The sequence below is a fragment of the Amphiura filiformis genome, chromosome 17 (assembly GCF_039555335.1).
Source record: "Amphiura filiformis chromosome 17, Afil_fr2py, whole genome shotgun sequence".
Lineage (NCBI taxonomy): Eukaryota > Metazoa > Echinodermata > Ophiuroidea > Amphilepidida > Amphiuridae > Amphiura > Amphiura filiformis.
The window spans coordinates 20,292,395-20,314,446 of record NC_092644.1 but is presented as its reverse complement, the minus strand read 5'-3'; the positions used below and the strand labels follow the sequence as shown (position 1 = coordinate 20,314,446).

At 36.1% G+C, this 22,052-nt stretch overlaps 3 protein-coding genes across 3 annotated transcripts in view; 2 read left to right on the top strand and 1 right to left on the bottom strand.

Annotated features, from left to right (window-relative positions):
- The window catches only part of LOC140137438 (valine--tRNA ligase-like), a 110,673-nt gene that overhangs the window by 56,396 nt on the left and 32,225 nt on the right, over positions 1–22,052 (bottom strand). The window lies entirely within an intron of this gene.
- On the top strand, positions 1,893–13,214 carry LOC140137435 (uncharacterized). The gene is made up of 3 exons (XM_072159089.1): positions 1,893–2,077; positions 8,346–8,486; positions 12,101–13,214. The coding sequence occupies exons 2-3, from the start codon at positions 8,411–8,413 to the stop codon at positions 12,898–12,900; spliced, it is 876 nt and encodes a 291-aa protein (XP_072015190.1). The 5' UTR covers positions 1,893–2,077; positions 8,346–8,410; the 3' UTR covers positions 12,901–13,214.
- Positions 17,952–19,629, top strand: LOC140138305 (uncharacterized). Its single transcript, XM_072160216.1, has 2 exons — positions 17,952–18,090; positions 18,711–19,629. Exons 1-2 carry the CDS (start codon positions 17,967–17,969, stop codon positions 19,508–19,510), a joined length of 924 nt encoding a protein of 307 aa, XP_072016317.1. The 5' UTR covers positions 17,952–17,966; the 3' UTR covers positions 19,511–19,629.

Below are 22,052 nucleotides of genomic sequence, written 5' to 3'. Positions count from 1 at the left end.
ATAATGACTGAAATTGAACATGGAGATAGGGAACGGGAAGGGAAAATGGACAAAGAGGCATATAATAAGGTGGAAAACAATAAATAATAAATCTTGAAGTTGAGTTTGAGAGTTTGAAACTTACAATTTTTGCGATTTTTTATTTTTATTTTTTTTTTTTCATTTTTTTCATTTTTTTTTATTGGCTTAAAAAATTTTCTGCAGCTGTTAATTTCTTTCTGGGACCGCCGGTCCCGCGGTCCCGTGGATTTTGTGGGCCTGCCTTGGGGAAAAAAGTCCACTTTTTCAAAATCAGCACCCCCCCAAAAAAAATCCTGCGTACGGGCCTGAATATACTGCAAGTGCCAGTTCCGAAGCAGATATGTTATAAATAGCTACAGAAATGATAATTATCCATTACTTGCATAAGTAGAAGCATATAATATGTTAGCAAGAAAGTTTATTGTAGTGAAAAGCAGATTTCATGGATGAAAAAAAAATTCCTCTTTAACCCAATATTTGTAGAAGAAGGGCCCAACTCCATGGAGCTGGGCCTTTCTTCCATGAAAACCATGATTAAGTGTACGTGGAAGACTATTTGGAGAGTGGATTTTGGCTCATCTTTCACACACAAGGAAGAATAGTATGCTGGCGATAAAATGCTGGGCCTAACTCATTTTTGTAAAAAATTGGAGTTGGGCCCTTCTTCCACTCAGGTATTCAATTACAAATTTAAAACTTTATTAATATCACAGACTAAAACTGTTCCACTCTATATTTACAATCGCAAATTTCCAATTTGCGAGTGTTCTGTTTTTGGTCAGTTCTTCTTTCTTTCTTTCTTTCTTTCTTTCTTTCTTTCTTCTGTCAAACTTTTAACGAGCCATCGTAGCCATATGCTTTAGGCCAATGTGACCATATTTGGTCACAAGGACCATTGGGTGGGGGCACAAATGTTACATGACCAACTTGAGGTCAAAGGTCATCCAAAGGTCATTATGGCCAAAATGGGATTTTCACTAAAAATGCTTCTTCTTCCATAGATTACATAATACAATGTCGTCACTTGCATACCTGCATCGCCTTTAGCCAGTGTCTAAAAGTTGTACAAAGAATTGGGGTCAAAGGTCATTAAGGGGGTAAAATCTTACAATTGCATTATATCAACATCCGTAAGGGGTATGGGGCTCAAACTCGGTGACAACAAATCTCATGATCAGGGAACATTTTACAGGGGTCAGGTCAAAGGTCATGCAGAGGTCAAATTTAAGAAATGCATTTTCTGTACATCTGTAAGGGTGCGGAATCAAACTCTGTGACAACAAACTTAATGACCAGGGAATATTTTAGAACACTTTGCAGGGGTCAGGTCAAAGGTTATCTGGAGTCAAATCTTATAATTTCCTTTTCTGGACATCCATAACGGGTATAGGGCTCAAACTCAGTGACAACAAATCTCATGACCAGGGGAACATTTTGCAGGGTCAGGTCAAAGGTCATGCAGAGGTCAAATTTTAGAAATGCATTTTTTTTTTTTCTGTAAGGGGTACGAGGCTCAAACTTGGTGACAACAAACTTAATGACCACGGGGAATATGTTGGAACACTTTGCAGGGGTCAGGTCAAATGTTATCTGGGGTCAAATCTTATACTGTAATTTCATTTTCTGTAAGGGGTATGGGGGCGCAATTTCGGTGACAACAAACCTCGTGACCAGGGAAACAAAGTCAAAGGTCAGGTCAAACGGTCATTAAAGGGTTACATGCCTTGCGATTGTCTGCGCTCTTTGAGCGCAAATTATCTCTAGTTTAATTTTCTGTGTGATATTATGATATCCACCCTGTATGTTAAGAACATGTCAAAGTTCACCCATAACAATGATATTGAAATCAGCAGCTCAGGTCACAATGTACTGCTGAAATTTAATATAAGTGAAAGTGAGGTCTTGTGTACTGTGCTGAGTGTGCTCTGACAATGGGCTAAATGTTACAAGAAATACTCTACAACTGGAATGACAACTATGAAGTATTTTCCATATTCTGACTACAAATTTAGATATGTTAATTTAGGGCCATATCCTGAAGATCTGGATAAAAATGGTACGTAGTGCATCATGTGCAATGGTATGTGTATTCATTACAAATGGTCTAGCATAGCTTTGCTCCAAAGCTGACATATTTTCCATCCAATAGAAAGAAAAAGGGAAAAACCATGCCATATCCCCTCTGAAGACTGGCTTCACGTGGGTTAAGTGGACTTTGGCGGTTCGTGGGGTAGGATAGACCACTGTGGATAGATGTGTCTTTTTAAGCAGTTTAATAGTGCCATTGGACCCATAGTCCGTGATATAGTGGTCAATTGTTGGTGAATCATGTTGGTGACTTTTGTAGTTTGGCTCTAAAACAAGTCTTGTAGGCAAGCTAGTGGTTTGGTGGGATAGTGACTTGGTGGGATTGTTTGTTCAGCAAGTGACACTTTCGGGAGTGGTCTTACTTCAAGGCTGGCTTTTAGTATTTTTGTAGAATGGTCTAACATTGGCCTTTACTATTACTAGATATTTTTCTTTAATAGTAAGCTTCCTCGGGTCACTGAATCTTCTATTGTATAATGAGGGCTCTGATCAAGAGCTAGGTCTAGACTAAACTGGCATCGGTGAGAAATTTTGGCAAGCCGAAGGGGGCAAGAAATGTTTTATGAGCCGAGGGAGGGGTGGGGGCAAGCGATTTTTGGCATGCATTCATGGGGCGCATTTTAAATAAAACACTCTAAAAGGCTTAGGAAAATAAGAAACGTTTGCAAATTGGACCCCAACAATTTGGCATGTGCAAGGGGGGGGGGCAATGATTTTTTTGGCGGGCTGAGAAGGATGGGGGGGGCGCTCAGAAATTTCATAATTATTGCACAGCCCCTTAGGGATGCTATACATGTAGGTCTCAAGAAAGGTAAACCAAACTTAGTGTTACTAATAAATGACTACTATCATATTATGAACCTGTCCCCAATTTGTATTTATAATCATAAAGTAGCTTATTAACACAAACCTAATTAATTATGCAAATATGCAATATAGTTATCAGTAGCTATTAGTGCTTGCACACAGTGGATATATTTTAGAGCAAAATAAAAACACTATGGATCTTTAAATTGCATTGTTGTTTTAATATGAAACACTCTACAACTCTTGAACAATTCTCGCGATTCCAAATACAGCGCGCCACCAACGACGGCAGTGAAAATTGGCATTTCCCGTGTCTGGGGTCGACATCCTTTTTCATCAACCATAGCTGACCATGTTTGTGATTATTACTCTAAAAACACAATGTTTTATAGTACTTTTTGAAATGTTTTGAGATTTTCTGTGTTGAAGTGAAATATTGCAGTTTGATATTCACTGATGTCCTTTTCTAAAACCCGCAAACTTGATGATGATGATACTAGGTGTTAACTTTTTGTTATCCCATTTTCTAAAACCGCCCTTTTTTGTTTTTAAACTTTACGATGCTTTTCAGCCCGATACGGGCGAGCCTAGTCAATGCGAAGTAGGCCTAGGCCTGTCCTTTTTTTTTAATGGAAAACGCATAGGTTTAATTTTGGTTATTAGAATAAATTGTTTTAATTCTTTCTGAATTTATTGTTTGTTCAATACGATAATAATATAACACCAGCATACTTAAGAACATCCATAGGTGTTGCGTTTTTGTAATCGGCCTACATTTTCTAAAAATGGGGGTTTTTTTTGCACGAAGGCGCTTAATCCCGCCACGCGGGATAGGCTTAGGGCCTACAGCAAAGAAATTAAGGTAAATTTTAAAAAGATTCTTAATACTCATTACTTATAAACATGCATCACATTGGTTTGCCGTTTTTGTTATTATTGTAATTGTTTGATTTGTCCTTATTTTATTTTCGCCTAAATTTGTATTTTTAATTATATTACTATCAAACATTAAAAAAATTACGATCGCAATAAAAACACTTTGTAGGCATAGTCTACCGCATAAAAATAACATTTATTTTTTGTTAATATTTCAATTTGAGACGTTAATGCATAAGTTCAACAATACCTCATATAGTTCTAGCATTATAATAAAGATGAAGAAAGTTTCAAAATGCAAAAGAGTAGGCCTACATGGATTTTAAAAGATAATTATTTTAAGGCATAGGCCTATCAAGAAAACATGCATGAAAAAACTTCATAACTTTAGAACCAAGTACGCTAGACCTTTGGTGTTTTCAGTTTAAAATGATAGCCTATTGTACAGGCCCCTAACAGTCAATTTTGAGTTTCCCGTCACATAATTTCTGAAAACAAGTGAGGTAACTTTTTCATTATTCATTATTTTTCTGACTTTCATTTTATGACCAACATGCATGTAAAATGTGTTCTTATTTGCCGCTCACTCACTTGAAGATGGATGTTTAGCCCAAATGAGATTCAAAAGTATTATATATTAAAAGAGTCTGCAAGGTTGACAGCAAAATGTGTGTTTTGATTTTGATATTTCCACAAAAAAAAAAGGGATATTCATAATTTTTTTTGCAAATATAACAAGTTTTTATCAGTATTTTTTGGAAAATCACAATGAATTCAAGTGAGGGTCAGAAAATGAAGTGAGGGCGGGTGACGGGAAACTCAAAATCGACTTTGATTGGCCTAATGTATTATAATAATTACAGTAACACAATTTTCCAAAATACCTCCTTTGGCTCCCATGAACCAGATCGTGTCACAATTAAGGTTTAAATTTGACAATTGTCATGCCCGATTTTAATATTAATTCATGTATCTTTTTCATATTTTATTTTTACTTCCGCTTTCTTGCATGTCATACCATCTTTATTTCATCTTTCCCCTTTAATAATTCATAACCCAAGGAAATTTACTCTTAATGTAGGCCTAGACCTACTCCCAAATAGCACACGTTGGTTGGAATGAGTTTCTTTTTAGTCATATTATCGGTCGGCACAACATTGAAAAATCAAAAACTTTTTCGACTAAATATTCAATTGGACAATTTTAAACACCTAGGCCTAGGCCTATACATGTTTTTTTTTAAAGAAAAAGAAAATGGGAAAGATTAAAATCTTTCCCATTTTCTTTTTCTTTCTCATGAAATTATAAGTCAACACTGCAAAAAGAACTGAACTGTAGTGTAGCCCAACCTTTACGGCATTGTGGACTTTGGCCAAATTGGAAAGGTTTAAATTCGAAGGGTCGACATTTCTTGCATATTAAATAATGGATCAGGCCCATGGATCAAGGACTCAACCTACAAAGTAAAGAGGTCAAATCTGGGGATGGACTTTATTGGAGGGGTGAACGCATTGTTTAGGCCTGCTTCATTTGAGACTGAAGGGGCGAACCGGGACAACCCCCACACACACGATTCGATTTACGGTGAAGGATATACTGTACAATAAGCAAGATAAGGGACAATTTGCAGTTGATGTTTTTGACAAAAACAAGATAACTTAACATGCTTAACAATGTAGTTTGGAGGCCATTATAGGCCTAAATGAAAATGAAAATGTGCCTATTCATACAGAAGGGTAGGCCTATTCGAGCCCTCGCACCAAATTTATTGAGGGGGCTGAGCCCCCAGCCCCCGGTTCATAAAACTATGTAATTTTGTCGACAGAATTGCACCACGAGAGTTTATTTTAAAAATTAACAGGTTTATTTGTTTAGTGCAATTGCAAGTATATATTTTCTCCCGACATTAGGGCCTATACATTGGGGCCAAAGTATTTTGTTTATAGGGCTATATATAGAAGGAAATGGCTTCTAAATTTACGACCTTTCGTGATCATACAGTAGGCCTACATCATGCTACAAAGAGCGTTTAAACGTCACACGAAAAATGCTTTAAAACAATTAATTCATATCTATTCAAGTTTAATAATAATAAAAATAAAAATAAGACAAACGTTCAAAACATTTATGAAAACCAAAAGCTTTTATCTTAATCATGTATCACGCATGGTAATAATTATGGGAAAAGTTATCCAAACCAAACAAGAAATAAAAAAGGCACAAATTTGCGTTTTAGATTAAATTTCCTGTTTGAAATTGTCTTGCATCAAAAGCATTTGCTATTATAGGCCTACCCAAACACGAAAATTGACATTTTGACATCAGGTTTATAGGCCTAGATGGTCGATCAGAGACATTAACATTTTTGACATCGAGTTTTAACCGTAGATGGTTGAATAGGAATAGAGTACATTTGAAATTCGAAAACGTTTTAATCGTATTAAAAAAATAAATGTCTTACGCTGTCCATGCTGTTAAAAATATGTATTAAATATTTCGTCATTCTAAATATTGAGAATTAGGCCTAGGCCTACTTTACTTAAAACAAACAAGGTTTAAAAATTGTGTTTTTTAAAGGATATAGGCCCTATGCATGAGGGTCTAAGTATGCCTATCCCCAATCATATTTTTTTAATCAAGTCTATTTAGGCCTACTTACAACAAAGCTTAAAGACCTGAAAGTGTTTTCTTTTCTACAAACGAGAGCCTAAAGTATTTTCCCAAGCGCCTCGGAAAGTTCGGAGAAATTTGAAAATAAGAGTTTAATTGATGCCCATTATTTTGTGTGGGAATAGGCCTAACACTCTGAACATTCACAGAGATAGGCCTAAACCATGACTGTCGAAATTAACTTTAAAAAGGAGGCAGAAATGAAGAAAAAAATCGTCGGAGGGTTGAATCAACAACTGATCATCATCAACGTAAATAAACAAATTTGAGTAATCGATACGCGATAGCAACACTCGTTTCCGTTTCCAGGGTCGATGGTTCATCGTCGACGACTCATGGATGTCGACTTTTACCCATGATGCTCTTCGCGAAGTAGATCAGCCAGGCGTGATCGTAGGTGGCGCGCTGTATTTGGAATCGCGTCAATTGAAATCTTCTTTGAAAACATATTGCACTGGCATTTTGTAATAACTGATTTCTCATATTTTTTGTTTGTACATTTCATTTTGTTGTTTCCTGTATTTTTTGCATTTTGTTTTCTTTAAGCGCTAAGGGACTTTGGTGTAAAGCGCTATAAAAGAAATGTTTTATTATTATTATTATTATTATTATTAATTTTATTATTATTATTATTAACAAATTGATCAAGAAGTCATCAAGATCAAGAAAGAGGAGACAAGTGGATCACTAGTCTACTTCATAGCTCCTTTTTCAAATCCATAATTCTGATATAAACTTATCTGACAATGAAATTGCAGCTAAAATAAAAAAAATCACTTAAAAAGGGATGAGCAGCAACAAAGTTCATCATTTGGCTATTACGGGGAACAAATAAACTTATCTGACAATGAAATTGCAGCTAAAAAAAACCAAAACTTAAACAGTACTAACTGATCAGCAGGGACCAAAGGACCTGCACTAAAAGTGTATTCAGAACGAAAACCACTTCCATCCGAAAAATTCTTTGAGAGAAATCCAAAAGGGGAAAAAGCATATTTATAAGTTGGCACTGAAACTTCAAAACAATCAGGATCAATATATCATGATTTTGATTAAGGTGGTACTACACCCCTGGACAATTTTGTGCCTATTTTTGCATTTTTCTCTATATTATAGGGGCAAGGACTACAACTACTGCACTGAAAATTCAGCAACTCAAGGCAAGTAGTTATTGATTTATTGATCAAATATTGGGTTTCCCTCATTTTTGATATGATGAGCCACCCACATTTATTATGTCAAAGTACAAAGTCTCTATCATGTATACCTCATACCAAATAGCATAAGTACAATATATGTGATGCGATCAAGCAAAAGTAGTCGGAACTCGGAAATATTGATTTTGAGATACAGCCATACAAAGTAAGTATTTCCTTTTGTTTCCTGTTGTTTTGGAAACTCTTTAATAGCTCATATCTTTGGAACTGGTAAGTGCTTGTTCAATTTCAATGGTGTTTTCTGCAAAATCCAGATTTGTAAATGCTTTTTCCTATCCCATTAGAAACTGAAAAATTTTGCATTTCTGAGTTCCGACTGAATTTGCTTGATCGAATCACATATGTAATAAGTGCCCTGGTGCTCAAGTCAGTGTGGTAACTTTTGGCAGGGGGAGTAATCAAACAGTAAAATAAAATTGGGAATTTATTCAATTTACACATGTAACATTAAAAATACAATGCAGCAAAATTATCATAATTCTAAGCAGGAACGTGTAGATAGCAAATTTATTTGGATATTTGTGAAAAGGAACTTAGACACACTTGAAAAGTTCTGTACGGGCCCTTATTAGGAGAGGGGGTGCTAATTGGGTTGATAATGGTAGTACATACAGGCGTGAGACTATAGAGATATATCGATTACAGTATAATCATAATCTCTTGCAGCTTTTGGATTTCAACTGGCATGCAGTGTACTTTTGTGGCAGGATTGACACTGCTGAAGCAAAACCATGAAATATATAGCCCATTCAGACTACTACTTCAGCTACGTATCAGGACCACATTATGATGATCTGGATAAAAACTGTAAGTACATGTATATTCAGTCACCCCCATACCACCTACTACAATAAAGCTCAATACCAAGTCCGCTTAGAAAGTGGATTTTGTTTCTCAAAAGATTTTTGCATTTTACACAAAGTTCAGGAGATCTATTTGTGATATTACCGTATTTCATCAAATAGTCGCCCCTTCAAATACTACGCCCCAGCCGTTTTGTGATGAAAACAACCCTCAAACTAACACCCCTAATTTTACATGTTTTGACTGGAATACTACAAATTTCACCTGAAAAGTTCATGAAAACAGTACGTAAATTCCCTGGGTAAAATTTCATAACACTTACGTTTTGTCAATGACTGCGACTGGGTAGCCATCAGAGCCGAATTGTAAACCCAGAAGTGAAGCGGAAGTCATTGTTCCTTAAAGTTCATAGTTCGTCATTTCAGTGCGAGTTTTAAACTTACCTAATGATTTTAACTGGAATTATCCTTATAAAAATTACCTCTAATAAACACCCGCTATCGGAAAATGCAATGCCCCCGGGGCGACTACAGAGTGTATGCAATAAACCCCCAGGGGGGCCACTGGTCATTGACAAGGGGGTATCATGCGTGGCCATGGAGTTTCAAAAAGCACCCTAAACAAGTATATGCAAGGACCGAAAATACACCCCTAAACAAGTATAACAAGTGTAATTTACTACCCTAAACAAGTATTGGTTTGTTTTTTTACCCCTAAGCAAGTAAAACATTTATTTTGAACACCCTAAGCAAGTATTTCCTTTAAATAGTACTTGAAGCCACATTCCACATTGTCATTGTTTTTTTAAAATTATAACTCAGAATGGCTCGGAAATTGAAACCACGATGCTACCAGAATAGGAGCCATTTTAAAATTCTATAATAAACGTTACGCTAATATAGACCTATAGGACCAGAGATCCTAGGAGGGGAATGAAATGAAAAGAAATATGACAAAACTGTAAGAAAAAACATCAAACAATGAAGAAAAGAAAATAGAGAAAACGAAGTCAAGAAATTATTTTACAACATTTTTGAAGGCCATATTTAAGTTTCTACGATTTATTCTCCATCCTCTAGATATTATTATAGTCCTACAAATCATGTTTCAAAGTGACACGAAAATCATTAAATAGTGGTCAGATGTTTTTATTTTTAAGGCCTGCCTATATTGTGAAAAGATGAATAAATAAATTTATTTTGAAAGCTTAAAATGACAACAAGTACTTCTGGAAGGAATCGGGTGATTAGTGGTATCATTTGAATAAGTATTTGGATGAAAATCTGTCAGTAGGCCTAAATAGTGACTGACCCATGGTGCTCAATCAGTTCAGCCAAGATTGCAGGTTTCATGTATGAGTATGACTGCAGAATTTTGATACCAATCCTAAAACGTATTTTGTGTGTCAATCTGCACCATATCCATCTTACCTTTTATTCATTTGATGTTTTCATAATTTATCTAAAAGTTTAAAATTTGTTTCACTTATTGTGACAAAAATGTTTTTGACGATAATAAATGCATGCTTTTATATGGGCACAGGCATTTTGGATATAAGGTCACAGGTCAGATCGATCCTCATCCGTATATTCGTGATTAAATACAACTTGAAAATTAGCTTGAGAAATCTGTATTTTTATCCATAAATACAAGATAGAAAATTCAAATAATAATAACCATTTTAAAATGAAATGAGAAACACTTAAAGGAATTTAAAAAGGAGAATTGAAACTCTTCCATTTATCAGAATGACCACGTGCATGTACATGTCATGTGTACATCACCATTGAATGTTGTATGGTTGTAGCATTGAATGGGTTAATGAAAAAATATTCCAGGGCAAAGCTTGGCAAAGTCGGCAATCTTTATGGTGCTAAACAGAGAACTTCACAGTCGAGTCTGAGGATAAACATGAAGGCTGTGAAACTTATGAAGGACTGGAGTCTGGACGGACCCTATACGTAAATCTGTTATAAAAAAGATACCCTTTTTCTCTGATTTTGGTGATTTTGACACCCTATTCACGATACGTACGTACAGTGTCAAAAAAAAAAAAAAGACCCTTTTTACGTGAATTTTTGGCCACGCATGATACCCCCTTGTCAATGACCAGTGCCCCCCGGGAATAAACCAACCGGAATGGTATGACAATTGAATTGGCAGCCATGCTGGAGGACAGTTCTAAGATAACTTAAGATGACAGAGGGACAGGTCTATAGATTGATTCCACAACCATTCATACCTATCACACGTTTTATTGTATTATCATGCGAATTTTCCCGTGGTACCTTTAAAGGACAGTAGTGTATAAGGTACCTTTACGGTAGGTTTCAGGAGCGATTTTTCAGGAGCAACTCCTGTGACCTCAGAGGTCATCTATTGATCTATTTTTAGAAGTATGGTTCACCCGTGATTTCCCTTATGACGTAATCTATTTATAGCTCTATGGCGCATTCTGGGAGTGTAGTATAATGGGGTACTTTAAGAGGTTTTATGGTATATATTTACGGTATTTTATACACATAATTGATAGTATTTTATTCGGTTTCTTCGTCAGTTTTATTCTCTGAGTATAACAACCGCGTAATAAAGACAAATGGAAGCTTGCTTTTATATTTTCGTATATACATATTTTATTTATACATTTTATACACAAATTTACATATAGATACACATACAATAATAGTTACATAGTTTATATCACAATACAATGTACTCAATGCTTGTTAAAGTTCCTGCTTCCCTTCAATCTTCGATCATTACGAAAATTTTATTTTGTTAATTGTCTTGAATCGTTCAATCATTGTTCTCATTGTCCGTGTCTTCATCACTCTCCTCGTATAGGAAAAGACCGTCAAATTTATGTCGATTTCTCGTTAGCACCCTCTTTATGGCCTTGTCTATGTCCTTTCCATCATCTATTCTCTGTTCAAGATCCTCCATGATCTCCTGATGTGTTTCGTCGTCTTGTAGATGAACACCACTCCACAGATGCGTTCTGTATTGATCAAAAAAGATCCGTTGAAGAGCCCATAATGTTTTCGTGTAGGCTTTCTCACGAGCTTGTTCTTCATCCATGCCTCAGTCGATATATTTCTGGTATTTTTCATCCCTCATTTCTTTAGTTTCATCCAATGCTTGCTGATACCATTCTTGAAAAGCGGTATTATCTTCAAGCTCGGAACTAGATTCATCGTCAGAATGCCCTCGCCCTCCTCCTCCTCCTCTGGCGCTTCCATGTCTGAGGATTCCGTCTCAGAATGATCCAAATTCTCATCCGAATGCTCGGTGTCATCCATTTCTGTATCTGAACTTTCTTTCAGCCGAGGGTCTTCCGTATTTTCGGAGTGAATCGTGTTTAGGTGTCTTTCGAGATCGTAATTTCTACTGAAGCTTTTATTGCAAATGATACAGGTATGAGGACGGAAACAGGAGCGGAATACATGTTGACCGAAATGTTGAAGTTTTTTCTTTTTAATGATAGTGTGGAAAGTTTTCATTTTGTTCATGTAGTGGGGATGTTTTTTTTTTAATTTTCCAACAACTTTGAAGCCAAATGGTGCATCCCTATTAGGAGTGAGAAATTTAACCATTAGTTTCTTTCGCTTTTCTTTCAGACAAAATTTCGCCTTGGAATTTGCTTTTCCACATAGAATGTGAACTAGATACAGCACATGTAGAAGTACCATCACACGTTATACAAACTCCATTTTATTTCGCGGCACATGCACCCGGAACTACAGTTAATGCTTTCACTAGGTTTTGTCAGATTACCATACTGCCTGCGTACCATCTACAGCCACATTGGAATTTAAGCCTTCGAAAGGACCAGTGGTTCAGTTACCTTGGTAACACCTCATATTGTAAGGATGTTGCGGTAAAGAACGCCCTCACAGATGAGCCTTTGGCTAAGGCGGTAAACCACCTTGTAAGGGTAGATATTAAAACACAACAACCTTCCAAGCTTCCTGACAAATGGTATCGAGAGATCAGCAAAGATCAACTAACACGTAGCAAGCCACTGCAAGGTTTCAAGCAGCCACCTAGACCAGACAATAGCTATTTGTTCACTACAGAAGTGACTTCCAGCTGCGTGGACAGCTACCAACATCAAAATATGGCCCTTCATGTAAAGAATTGTTGGGATGCTGGGAGTGCTGCAGCTTGTAGCAACCAACTTTCACAATTTAACACTGATCTTGCATACTATGATCTAAAACAAGTTAGTTTCTTGTATCAGGGAGAAGTTGTAATTGGGGATATACTTCAAGTTGCTTGTTGGGAGCTTCCAAACAAATTAAGCACTTTGTGTTTTACAATGACCAAAGGGTCAAAGGTCGTAGGTCAATGTCAGATGGAATTTTATCACAACAGTCCAAGAACGTTAAAGAGTGTGCTTGGAAAGGCCAAATTATGAAGAACCTGTATATTCATGACTTTGTATGCAAACCAAAACATGAGGCACACATTGTATATTGTCAGTGTGTATAACATAAATACGCAATAAGGTAAATAATTTCAGCTGTATTTATAAATGACTACTACTACATAGACTTCTCCGTAGTCCACTTGCCATTGTGCATATATTCAGAATTACCTTTGCATTTTTAAAAACTCTGATTGTGTGCACAATTGATAGATTTTCCTGATCTATTCAGTCACCGTACGCCCTCTGTTAGCTTGATACCCAAGTGAACTACTGACATTCGATTGCGGTCAAAATGCTTAACACAGGCCCCTATGGCAAGAATGTCGGATTTTTGGCCTACTAAGAATAGCATGATGTAATGCATTTCATAAAAATAAATTAACCAATTGTGATGCAGCATTTGTGTAGGCGGGGCCTTACCATTTTCCCGATAGTAATCAATTTCATTTGCATTATTGTGACCTCATTTTATGCTGTTCCCGTGGTGTTTGGCTCTCTTGCGGTAAAACTTCAAAGTTTGTTTATATGTGATGAACCGTGGAAGAAATACGTTCATGCACGTGTCATGTGTGGTACAATGTACGTGTGTGGATAAATCCTGATCGGGTAAATAACTTCAAAAGTGTGTCTCTACCGGCTATAAAATACACCTAAATTAATTTATAAACATAATTATTTAGCTCCACTGTAATAGAGACGGACCATGACATGGCCAATATCACCCGAGACTTCTTCAGGGAATTCTGCTGATGAGGCCGGTTGCGATACAAAACAAACTGCGATTCATCATGGATTCTCACTAGGATGTGAAAATTGTAAACTGGCTCAGGAAGAAGTCCTTCATCATTCCATGGCTTGTAAAGACGTTTTCACCATTCTACCCAGATTTTTAGCAGGGGGGGCTCACAAATGGAATTTGTTGATGACCCATTCTTTAGGTCAGAAAATTTTGCCAAAAATACCTAGTTTCCTGGATTTTAATGACATTTTTTCACTTCACCTGAAATTATTGGGGGGGGGGGGGGCGGGGGTGAAAAGTATTCTAGCCCCGGTTCCTAAGCTACCAACTAGATATAATATGGGAAATATATTTTCTACCAAAGCAGCACCGTTGCTAGGACTTTTTGTCGGGTGGGAAATCCCAGACTAGAAGAAGCACACAATTTGAGTTTACCTTGGGAAGCAAAATATGAATGCATTTACATCGATAGTTCTAGCCAGGGACAATATTGTCTTCAAGGAAAGAAATTATTCGCGACACATGGAGAACGATTGTGCGGAGTATTAAATTATTGTGGCACTCATTTTTTTAAAGATAAATATTTCATAATAACGGGAAAATTAGTTCATGCCTCTCTTAATCCGTCTATATTTGTAGCTATTTTAGAATTTCGGACATGAGGCTCTTTCCGTCTTTCGGCATGCCATTAAATATCAAAAGCACCTGAAGTAACTAGTGCTAATTAAGGGGGCCAGCATTTTCTTCCAAATTAACAAAACATCCGCGTCAATAAAATTGCGCCCCCCCCCTATTTCGGCAACAAAATTTTATGCCCCCCCCCCCCACCAATACACCTTAGCCCTTAAACAAACTAAAATTGTATTGAAATCAGTCTTTTTGAATTAAAAATAAACAAACTATCTCACCAAATATTTTATGACCCCCCTATTTTTCTTTCCAAAAATCTATGACCCCCCTCTTCCGAAAAAAAATGCCAGCCCCCTAAAATAACAGAAAAGTCAACATTGTGTTGTGTCTTGCCGGCCTCTTTTTAAAAACAATGTCCTGTCTCATGCCAATATTTTGCACTCAGTTGTGGGTTTGTCACCGTGTGTGCACTACACAAGTGAGGTTTGTGATACCTGTAAACAGGCCAAGATAGATGCTATATATGCAAATTAGGGGTATTTTCTCCTACTGATCGATTTTGGCAAATAAATTGCTGCACTTTCCCACGGGGATGACAAATAGTTGGCGTTGTATAATTTGACTTTTCCATACAGGTATTTCTTATTTATTTGGGTTATTATTCGATATTTATCACAGTAAATACAAAATATAATCTTGATCGATTTGCACCACCGTTGATTTTTCTTTAAATAAATTGTATTATCTTTTGCCAAATGCAAGAACCCCTGTACAATTATGGACGAGACGGAAACTATTCGCTGTTTCTGATTGGTCAAGGGGTGGAGCCAATTTTATTCTCATGTAGCGTCACTGACTTAACCGCAATCGTTTGTCCATAGTCGTATTTTTCGTGAGTAACGTGAGCAATTCTCCAAAATAAAACAGACTGCTAGAAAATCACTGGTAGGCATGAAGGGAGCCCTCTTTCAAAAAATATTAAAAACAAAAGTAAGGCAGGACACAAATGATCACTTAGAATGCCTACATCTAGGGCAACTAGATTTGTTTATAGACTATTTATTACATTATAATATCGAGATTGATAACATAGGCCTATTTCTAAATTTCTCAAAATTCGACTATGGCATAGTCTAACTACTACATGGAACTTTAGTATTTCTTCTATTAGACCAAATCTGTGTACTTTTTCATGGACAGGCTAAATTATGCATAGCCTGAATCTACAAAATGTTAATGTAAGAATGTAAACAGCACACAATAAGTATTGTACACTTGAACACAGGGGTCGCGCTAACCTGCGTTTCTGCGCGTACAGCGCATATTTTGAAGTTTGAGCGCATATATTCATTTTTGCATACCAGTTCAGGGGTTTTCATGCGGCATGAGAAAAATGAAAACATGTGAAAGAAAATAAAAGCTTCGATCTCCAATATTTACGGCCCGTCCAGAAATTATGTAACATAAAATGCAATGTAACATAAATGTTCAAGTGAAGTCGCCGTAGCATTGTAACATAAATTAAAATAGAAATAAAATACACACCGCCGGCATATTTACACAGATTGCGATATTGTCTAGAATCACTGCTGATGAGTTATTGCAGTACTGAATGATGTCACGTACGTGAGTTGGTAATTTCTAATTCTAGCGATCGGAAAGAAATGCTTGGCAGGTTGTGTGTAGAGATATGTCACATGGTCATCGGTGAAATACGACGCAATGATATCGGCCGTAGAAAAAAAAAATGACAAAAATTTGCCCTTGAATTATGTTTTATAGTCAAAATACTCCAGGAATTCAGTAAATATCATGATATTTGACCTAAACTTGAACTCATTTGCAATGAAATGTCATTTTTTATTGAGTAAAGCATAGCTTCCATGTGCTTGCAATGGTGTTGAATTCTGCACTTTGCCGACATGGCCGAAGTTGAACTGCGTTTTATGGAATTCGGCGAACTTTTATGGCATAAAGCAACACTTTTATTAAAGTACACTGCTTGGGAACTTTCTTAAAAAGTGCGATAGTTGGTTAATAGCGAGAATCGCGGCATGAAAAGCGTGAGATTGTGTTTTTTTTCGGGCCTTGCTTAACTATGGTACAGGTAACACATCATTTTTCATTGTAACCAAAATCACAAAATCTGATACTGATATATTAAAACGGTACATTCAATACTTGACAGATTAGAGAACCCCTCATTTTAGGATTTGAGCGCATATTTTTAACACTTTCAGGGGGTTCAGGGGTTCTGAGAACCCCTGGTTTTAAAACCTAGTGCTATCCCTGCTTGAACAAGAGGGAATTTTTTTTGGACGATATTAATACACACACACAAAAAAGTTATTGTGGCAACTTGTACTGAAATGACAATGGAAATGTTTCAAGTTTTGGAATTGTACCTTTTTTCTTACCTTGAAATTCCTTCTTTTTTCAAAGTATAACAATACTTTTTATGAGCAGTATAGCAGACCCATGCCCCAACATATGTTCATACATGTTGGCAATCATTTTCATTTGGGAGAACAAAATAAACATGCCACAAAGTCAACCATGTTTTTAAATTAGATGACAGCAGCAGATTACATTGCAACCAATCATATAGACAAGTTTGTGTCAACGTAATGAGGAAAACCAAGAAAAAGAACAGATTTTTTGTTTTTGCTTAGAACCTATTTTACAGCCAACATTTTGTCCGAGACTTGAACCCCTGAACCATGCCTTTTCTCTTGTCCATCTATGACAATCCCAGTTTGTGACATATTTATCTTTTTATTTTATTTATTTATTTGAATGGACGATTTTGAATCAGTGGCACACGCCTAAATTGGCGGTGCGTTCATATAAAAGACAAAAGAAATACATTTAAAACAACAACAACAACAATTACTCATAGGAAACAATATATATAAAATAATGTACAATGTATAAAAGATACACAACCCACTCACGCACACCCCCACGCTCTTATCCCTCTCACCCTTACTCTCCCACACCCATATCACACATACAAACCCTCACACACATGCACACAAAATCAAACTTATGTACATTACAATAATTACAATCAAAACTATTTACATGTACATAAGTGAATCAAATCAAATCAAATCAAGTTATAAAGTATATTTATAAGCCTACAGATTTTACCAGCATCGTTCAGTTGTATTATAGTGATATGTTGAGCATGTGGACCATGGCTTGGTCCAACATTGAATTGGGGGTGCAGGAGCAGAGATATACCAAAAGACAGGCAAAGTGTGCCAACCTTTTTTTCCTGGACTGTAGCTATAATTAAATTATCACTTGAAAAATATGATTGTCAACAAGACACCCTATATTAATATGTAACAACATTGACATCAAAGTACACTTTGCACAAAGTTTGCATTCTATACACTAAAAGTGGAATATTTTGTGCGATTAATTTTCAGCACTTTGCCAACTTTTATCCGTTTCCCTTGTTATTAAATTTGTGATTCGAAGTTTCCATACATTGACCTTCACACATAAGGAATATATTCGCACATTGTTATTTTCGCGGTAGAAGCTTGAAACGTGAAAAGCGTGAAAATAAATGTAGCGCAAAAATAAATGTAGCGCGAAAATGTTCACTTTAACAGTATTAATGTAGTGCACATACTGATATTGAGACTAGTAGATTGGAACATCTTGTAGCTGCATGGTCAGTAGATTATTTTGTGGCAGAATTGAAATTGACGTATCAAACATGAAATATTTAGCTCATTCAGATTACTACTTCAGCTACGTATCAGGACCCCATTATGATGATCTGGATAAAAACGGTAGGTTTATATTATATATAACTCCCCATAGCACATTTCAGATTTAAACTTGACAACTTGTTCCTCTGAGCAATAGACATTAACTGTATTCATTGCATTGAAATAGGCCAAAAGTTGCTATGGTGCTGGCCAAACAACAACATGAAGGGGGAGGGGGTAGATTAGAAAATGCGTAACAGCTCTTAAGCTGCACAGCAACCTCACAACGAGGTAAATGTATAAAGTGTGCTGAGGCTTGTGGATCAACATCTAGACATTGTGCCCGTGTGTAGCGCACTATAAATCACTGCGCTATAAACCACTGTGATTTTTTTTGTGTTAAATTTTGTGTTATCTGACTATGGGCATTTCATTGTATCACAACCCACCCACCCACTGGTATGTCCTTATCATTGTAGTAGTTATTGACTTGAAACATTTAGTGTGTCTGCATGAGCATCAAAACTCCCATGTACACAATTTGTTCTTGGACTTCTTACAGAAAAGCAAACTTTTAGGTCCCAGGTTCAAATCTAAGATTTTCACCTGCTGCCAGTCATATTAGGGGTGAAAAATGTAAACATTTTTGTAATTTCTTTAAATAATTTGTCACAGTCTCTTCTCTTTTATTTCTTTTTCAGACAAAATTTCCCCTTGGAATTTACTTTTCCATATAGAAACTGAACTATCTGGGCCACATAATCCAGATGCAACATCCAAATTATATCCTGCGTTTTATTTCCCAGTGTCCAAAACTGAGAGTACAGTTATTGGATTCACTAGGTTTATCCAGATGACTATCCTCCCTGCGTATCATCAACAGTCACACTGGAATTTAACAATTCAAAAGGATCACTGGTACAGTTACCTTGGCAACACTTCATATTGTCAAGATGTTACTGTAAAGAACGCCCTCACAGATGAGCCTTTGGTCGAGGCGGTATTCCACGATGTAAATGTAGATTTTGAAACGCGACAACCTTCCAAGCTTCCGGAGAAATGGTTCCGAGAAATCAGCAGCGATCAACTAACACGCAGCAAGCCACCACAAGGTTTCAAGCAGCCAATAAGACCAGAAAAGAGTTACTCGTTCACCACTACAGTGACTTCCAGCTGTTCAGATAGCAACCAACATCAAAATATGGCGATTTATCTCAAGAACTGTTGGGATGCCGGGAGTGCTGCAGCTTGTAGCAACCAACTTTCACAATTTAACACTGATCTTGCATACTACAATCTGAAACAAGTCAGTTTCTTGTATCAAGGAGAAGTTGTAATTGGGGATATACTTCAAGTTGCATGTTGGGAACATCCAAGTAAATCTAAAATGCTGTGTTTTGCAATGACCAAAGGGTCAGAGGTCGTAGGTCAATGTCAGATGGAGTTTTATCCCAACAGTCCAAGCATGTTGAAGAGTAATCATGTAAAGGCAAAATTATGAAATAATCTGAATGTGCATAATAAATGAATGCCAACAGAAACATGAGGGACAGGTTGGATATTGTCAGTTTGATTTTGTGCCATAAATAGACTGGACTCAAAACATTTTAAGGCGGGTGGATGGCAGGAGCTGCATTTTTTAAAACTTTCAGCCATTTAACTAAAAGTGTTCTTGAAATTTGGAATTTGGACTTAATAATTTCAGCAATGCTATGTTGCGTCTGATACCATCACACTTCATCAGGCAACTGACCCGCTGGATTGGTCATGTGATACCATCACACTTCATCAGGCAACCACCCGCTGGATTGGTCATGTGACATGACCAATGTGTTATAACCAATCAAGCGGGTGGTTGCCTGATGAAGTGTCATGGTATCACAAGCAACATAGCATTACTAAAAATAGTAAGTCCAGTATTTTGATTTAATTCCAAATTTGATGTTACTACAACTGGATGACTGAGAACATTCATCAATTAAATATGCGCTTCTTAACATTGATCTTATAGGAAATGAGTCAATGAAGCCAATAAGCACATTTATATGTCTTGCGGTTCTTGAGTTACTTGACCAATAATATAAAACCATTTCCCTCTCCAAAGTTAATTCATGCACATGATGAGGCAGAAATGAAACCCACATATCAAGCCTTGTGATCTCCTTTATAGAGAACCCATACCATTCCTCTTGTGTGTCTGCTTTATTTGCCCCAATATCTGAATGCAAACACCACTAGCTCATGCCCCCCTCCAACATTAAGCTTTTGTAACATGTAAAAACTTGCTATAGAATAATATAACAAACATTTTTGTTCAGCCTTATCAAGTAGACCAAATCTGTATACTTTTAAGGGTAAATTGTCAATTACATTAATTCCTTGACCTAGGAAAGGCTTTTGACACTGTTAATCACAATATTCTGATTTAAAAACAACTGAAAGCTGAATAACCTGACTACCTATTTTCTTTTGACCTAACAAAAGTAGGCCATGCAGTGAAAGAAATACATATGCAAAAAGTTAGTTCTAAGGAATTTTGGTCATATTTGCAAATGTAAGTAAGTTGTGAACAGTAAGTTCCTCAAGAGTGCTCCCAGTAAGTGAAATAAACAAGTAGTGTTGAAGGCTAATTCTAAATTATTCTTGTAAGCTCTTTGTTTGAAATTGTTGTGCTAAATCTACCTACCTATTCATTCATTCATTCATTCATCATTCATTCATATTTATTCGGCAAAATCGACAAGAACAATAAATATAATCAATCACAAATTATCACAAATTTAGCATTTATATATGAAATACATGGTACAAGCAAAGACACCAAAAAGCCGAAATGCCAGGATAACCCATAAAGTCTAGCTGCAAATGTGTAAACTTATTTCCAATGGGGTCCAACATAAAGACAAGATGGTGCCTAGGACGGAGGACAAAACAAGCAAAAGGACAGAAAGGAACAGGTTACACAAATGCAGCTGACTCTTGGGTTAACACACTTCTGGCAAGGTGTTTTTTATGGCATATTTAAAAGTATTTTTGTCAATAATAGCTTTGATTTGGGATGGTAAATTATTCCAATCAAGTGTGGATTGATAGAAAAAAGACTTTTTGGTGTAAGAAAAAATATATATGGTCAATTCCAGCCAAAGCGGGACAAAATTCTCTCTGGGGGCCATTTTGAAAATGTTTTCCTTTTCAATTCTAGACTTATCAAATGAAACGATCATATCTAGTGAATCATCAGGTGGAAGTGCCATCGGATTGAAAAATGACATTTCTTGCTAGACCAAATAAAGTGTTAAATGCGCATATGCATGTTACCCACAATTCAAGCCTTTTTCACCTGTTGTACGCCATAAAATTTCACTTTCTTTAATATCTTTCAATATTTTATGTGTGACTCATATACACTAGAAATCGGTGAAGACTTTGAGCGTAAAATAGAATTTTATTACATATATCTACAAAGAAATATTTTGGTTATTACAAATTTTAAGAAAGAACCAGGTGTACAGTTAAGATTGTGTCAATTCTTGAACTCTTTCCAAAGTGGCTGTCATTTAACATTACTCTATTATTTGAAAGGTTAGAATAAATGCTTCATATAAATATAAAGTTAAGTTTTGTATATAGTCGTAGGATGAGGATCTCGGATGGATTAAAAAATAAAAAAAAATGGAAAATAGCAATTCCTATTAACTTTTTAAATAAAAAAAAAAAACTTTTCCGTATGTCAATAATTCAGGCTGCAATGGCACTAAAATGAATTTTAATCAAAATACAAACTACATGGAATATTTAGAATGGATCATTATGGCATTTTGGGTATAAAAATTTTGAGAATAATGAAGTTGCCAAATTCAAATAGACAGAGCAAACAGTTTTATATTATTATTTTAGTAAAATCATTCCATATTTTCATGCAGCAATATTCTATTAAATCGTGTTTGACAGTTCCTATGTACTAAAACACTATCAATACATTGTTAACTATAATTTAAGTAGGGATTCGTGGGTAACCAAAATGTTCGTGGGTAACACATATT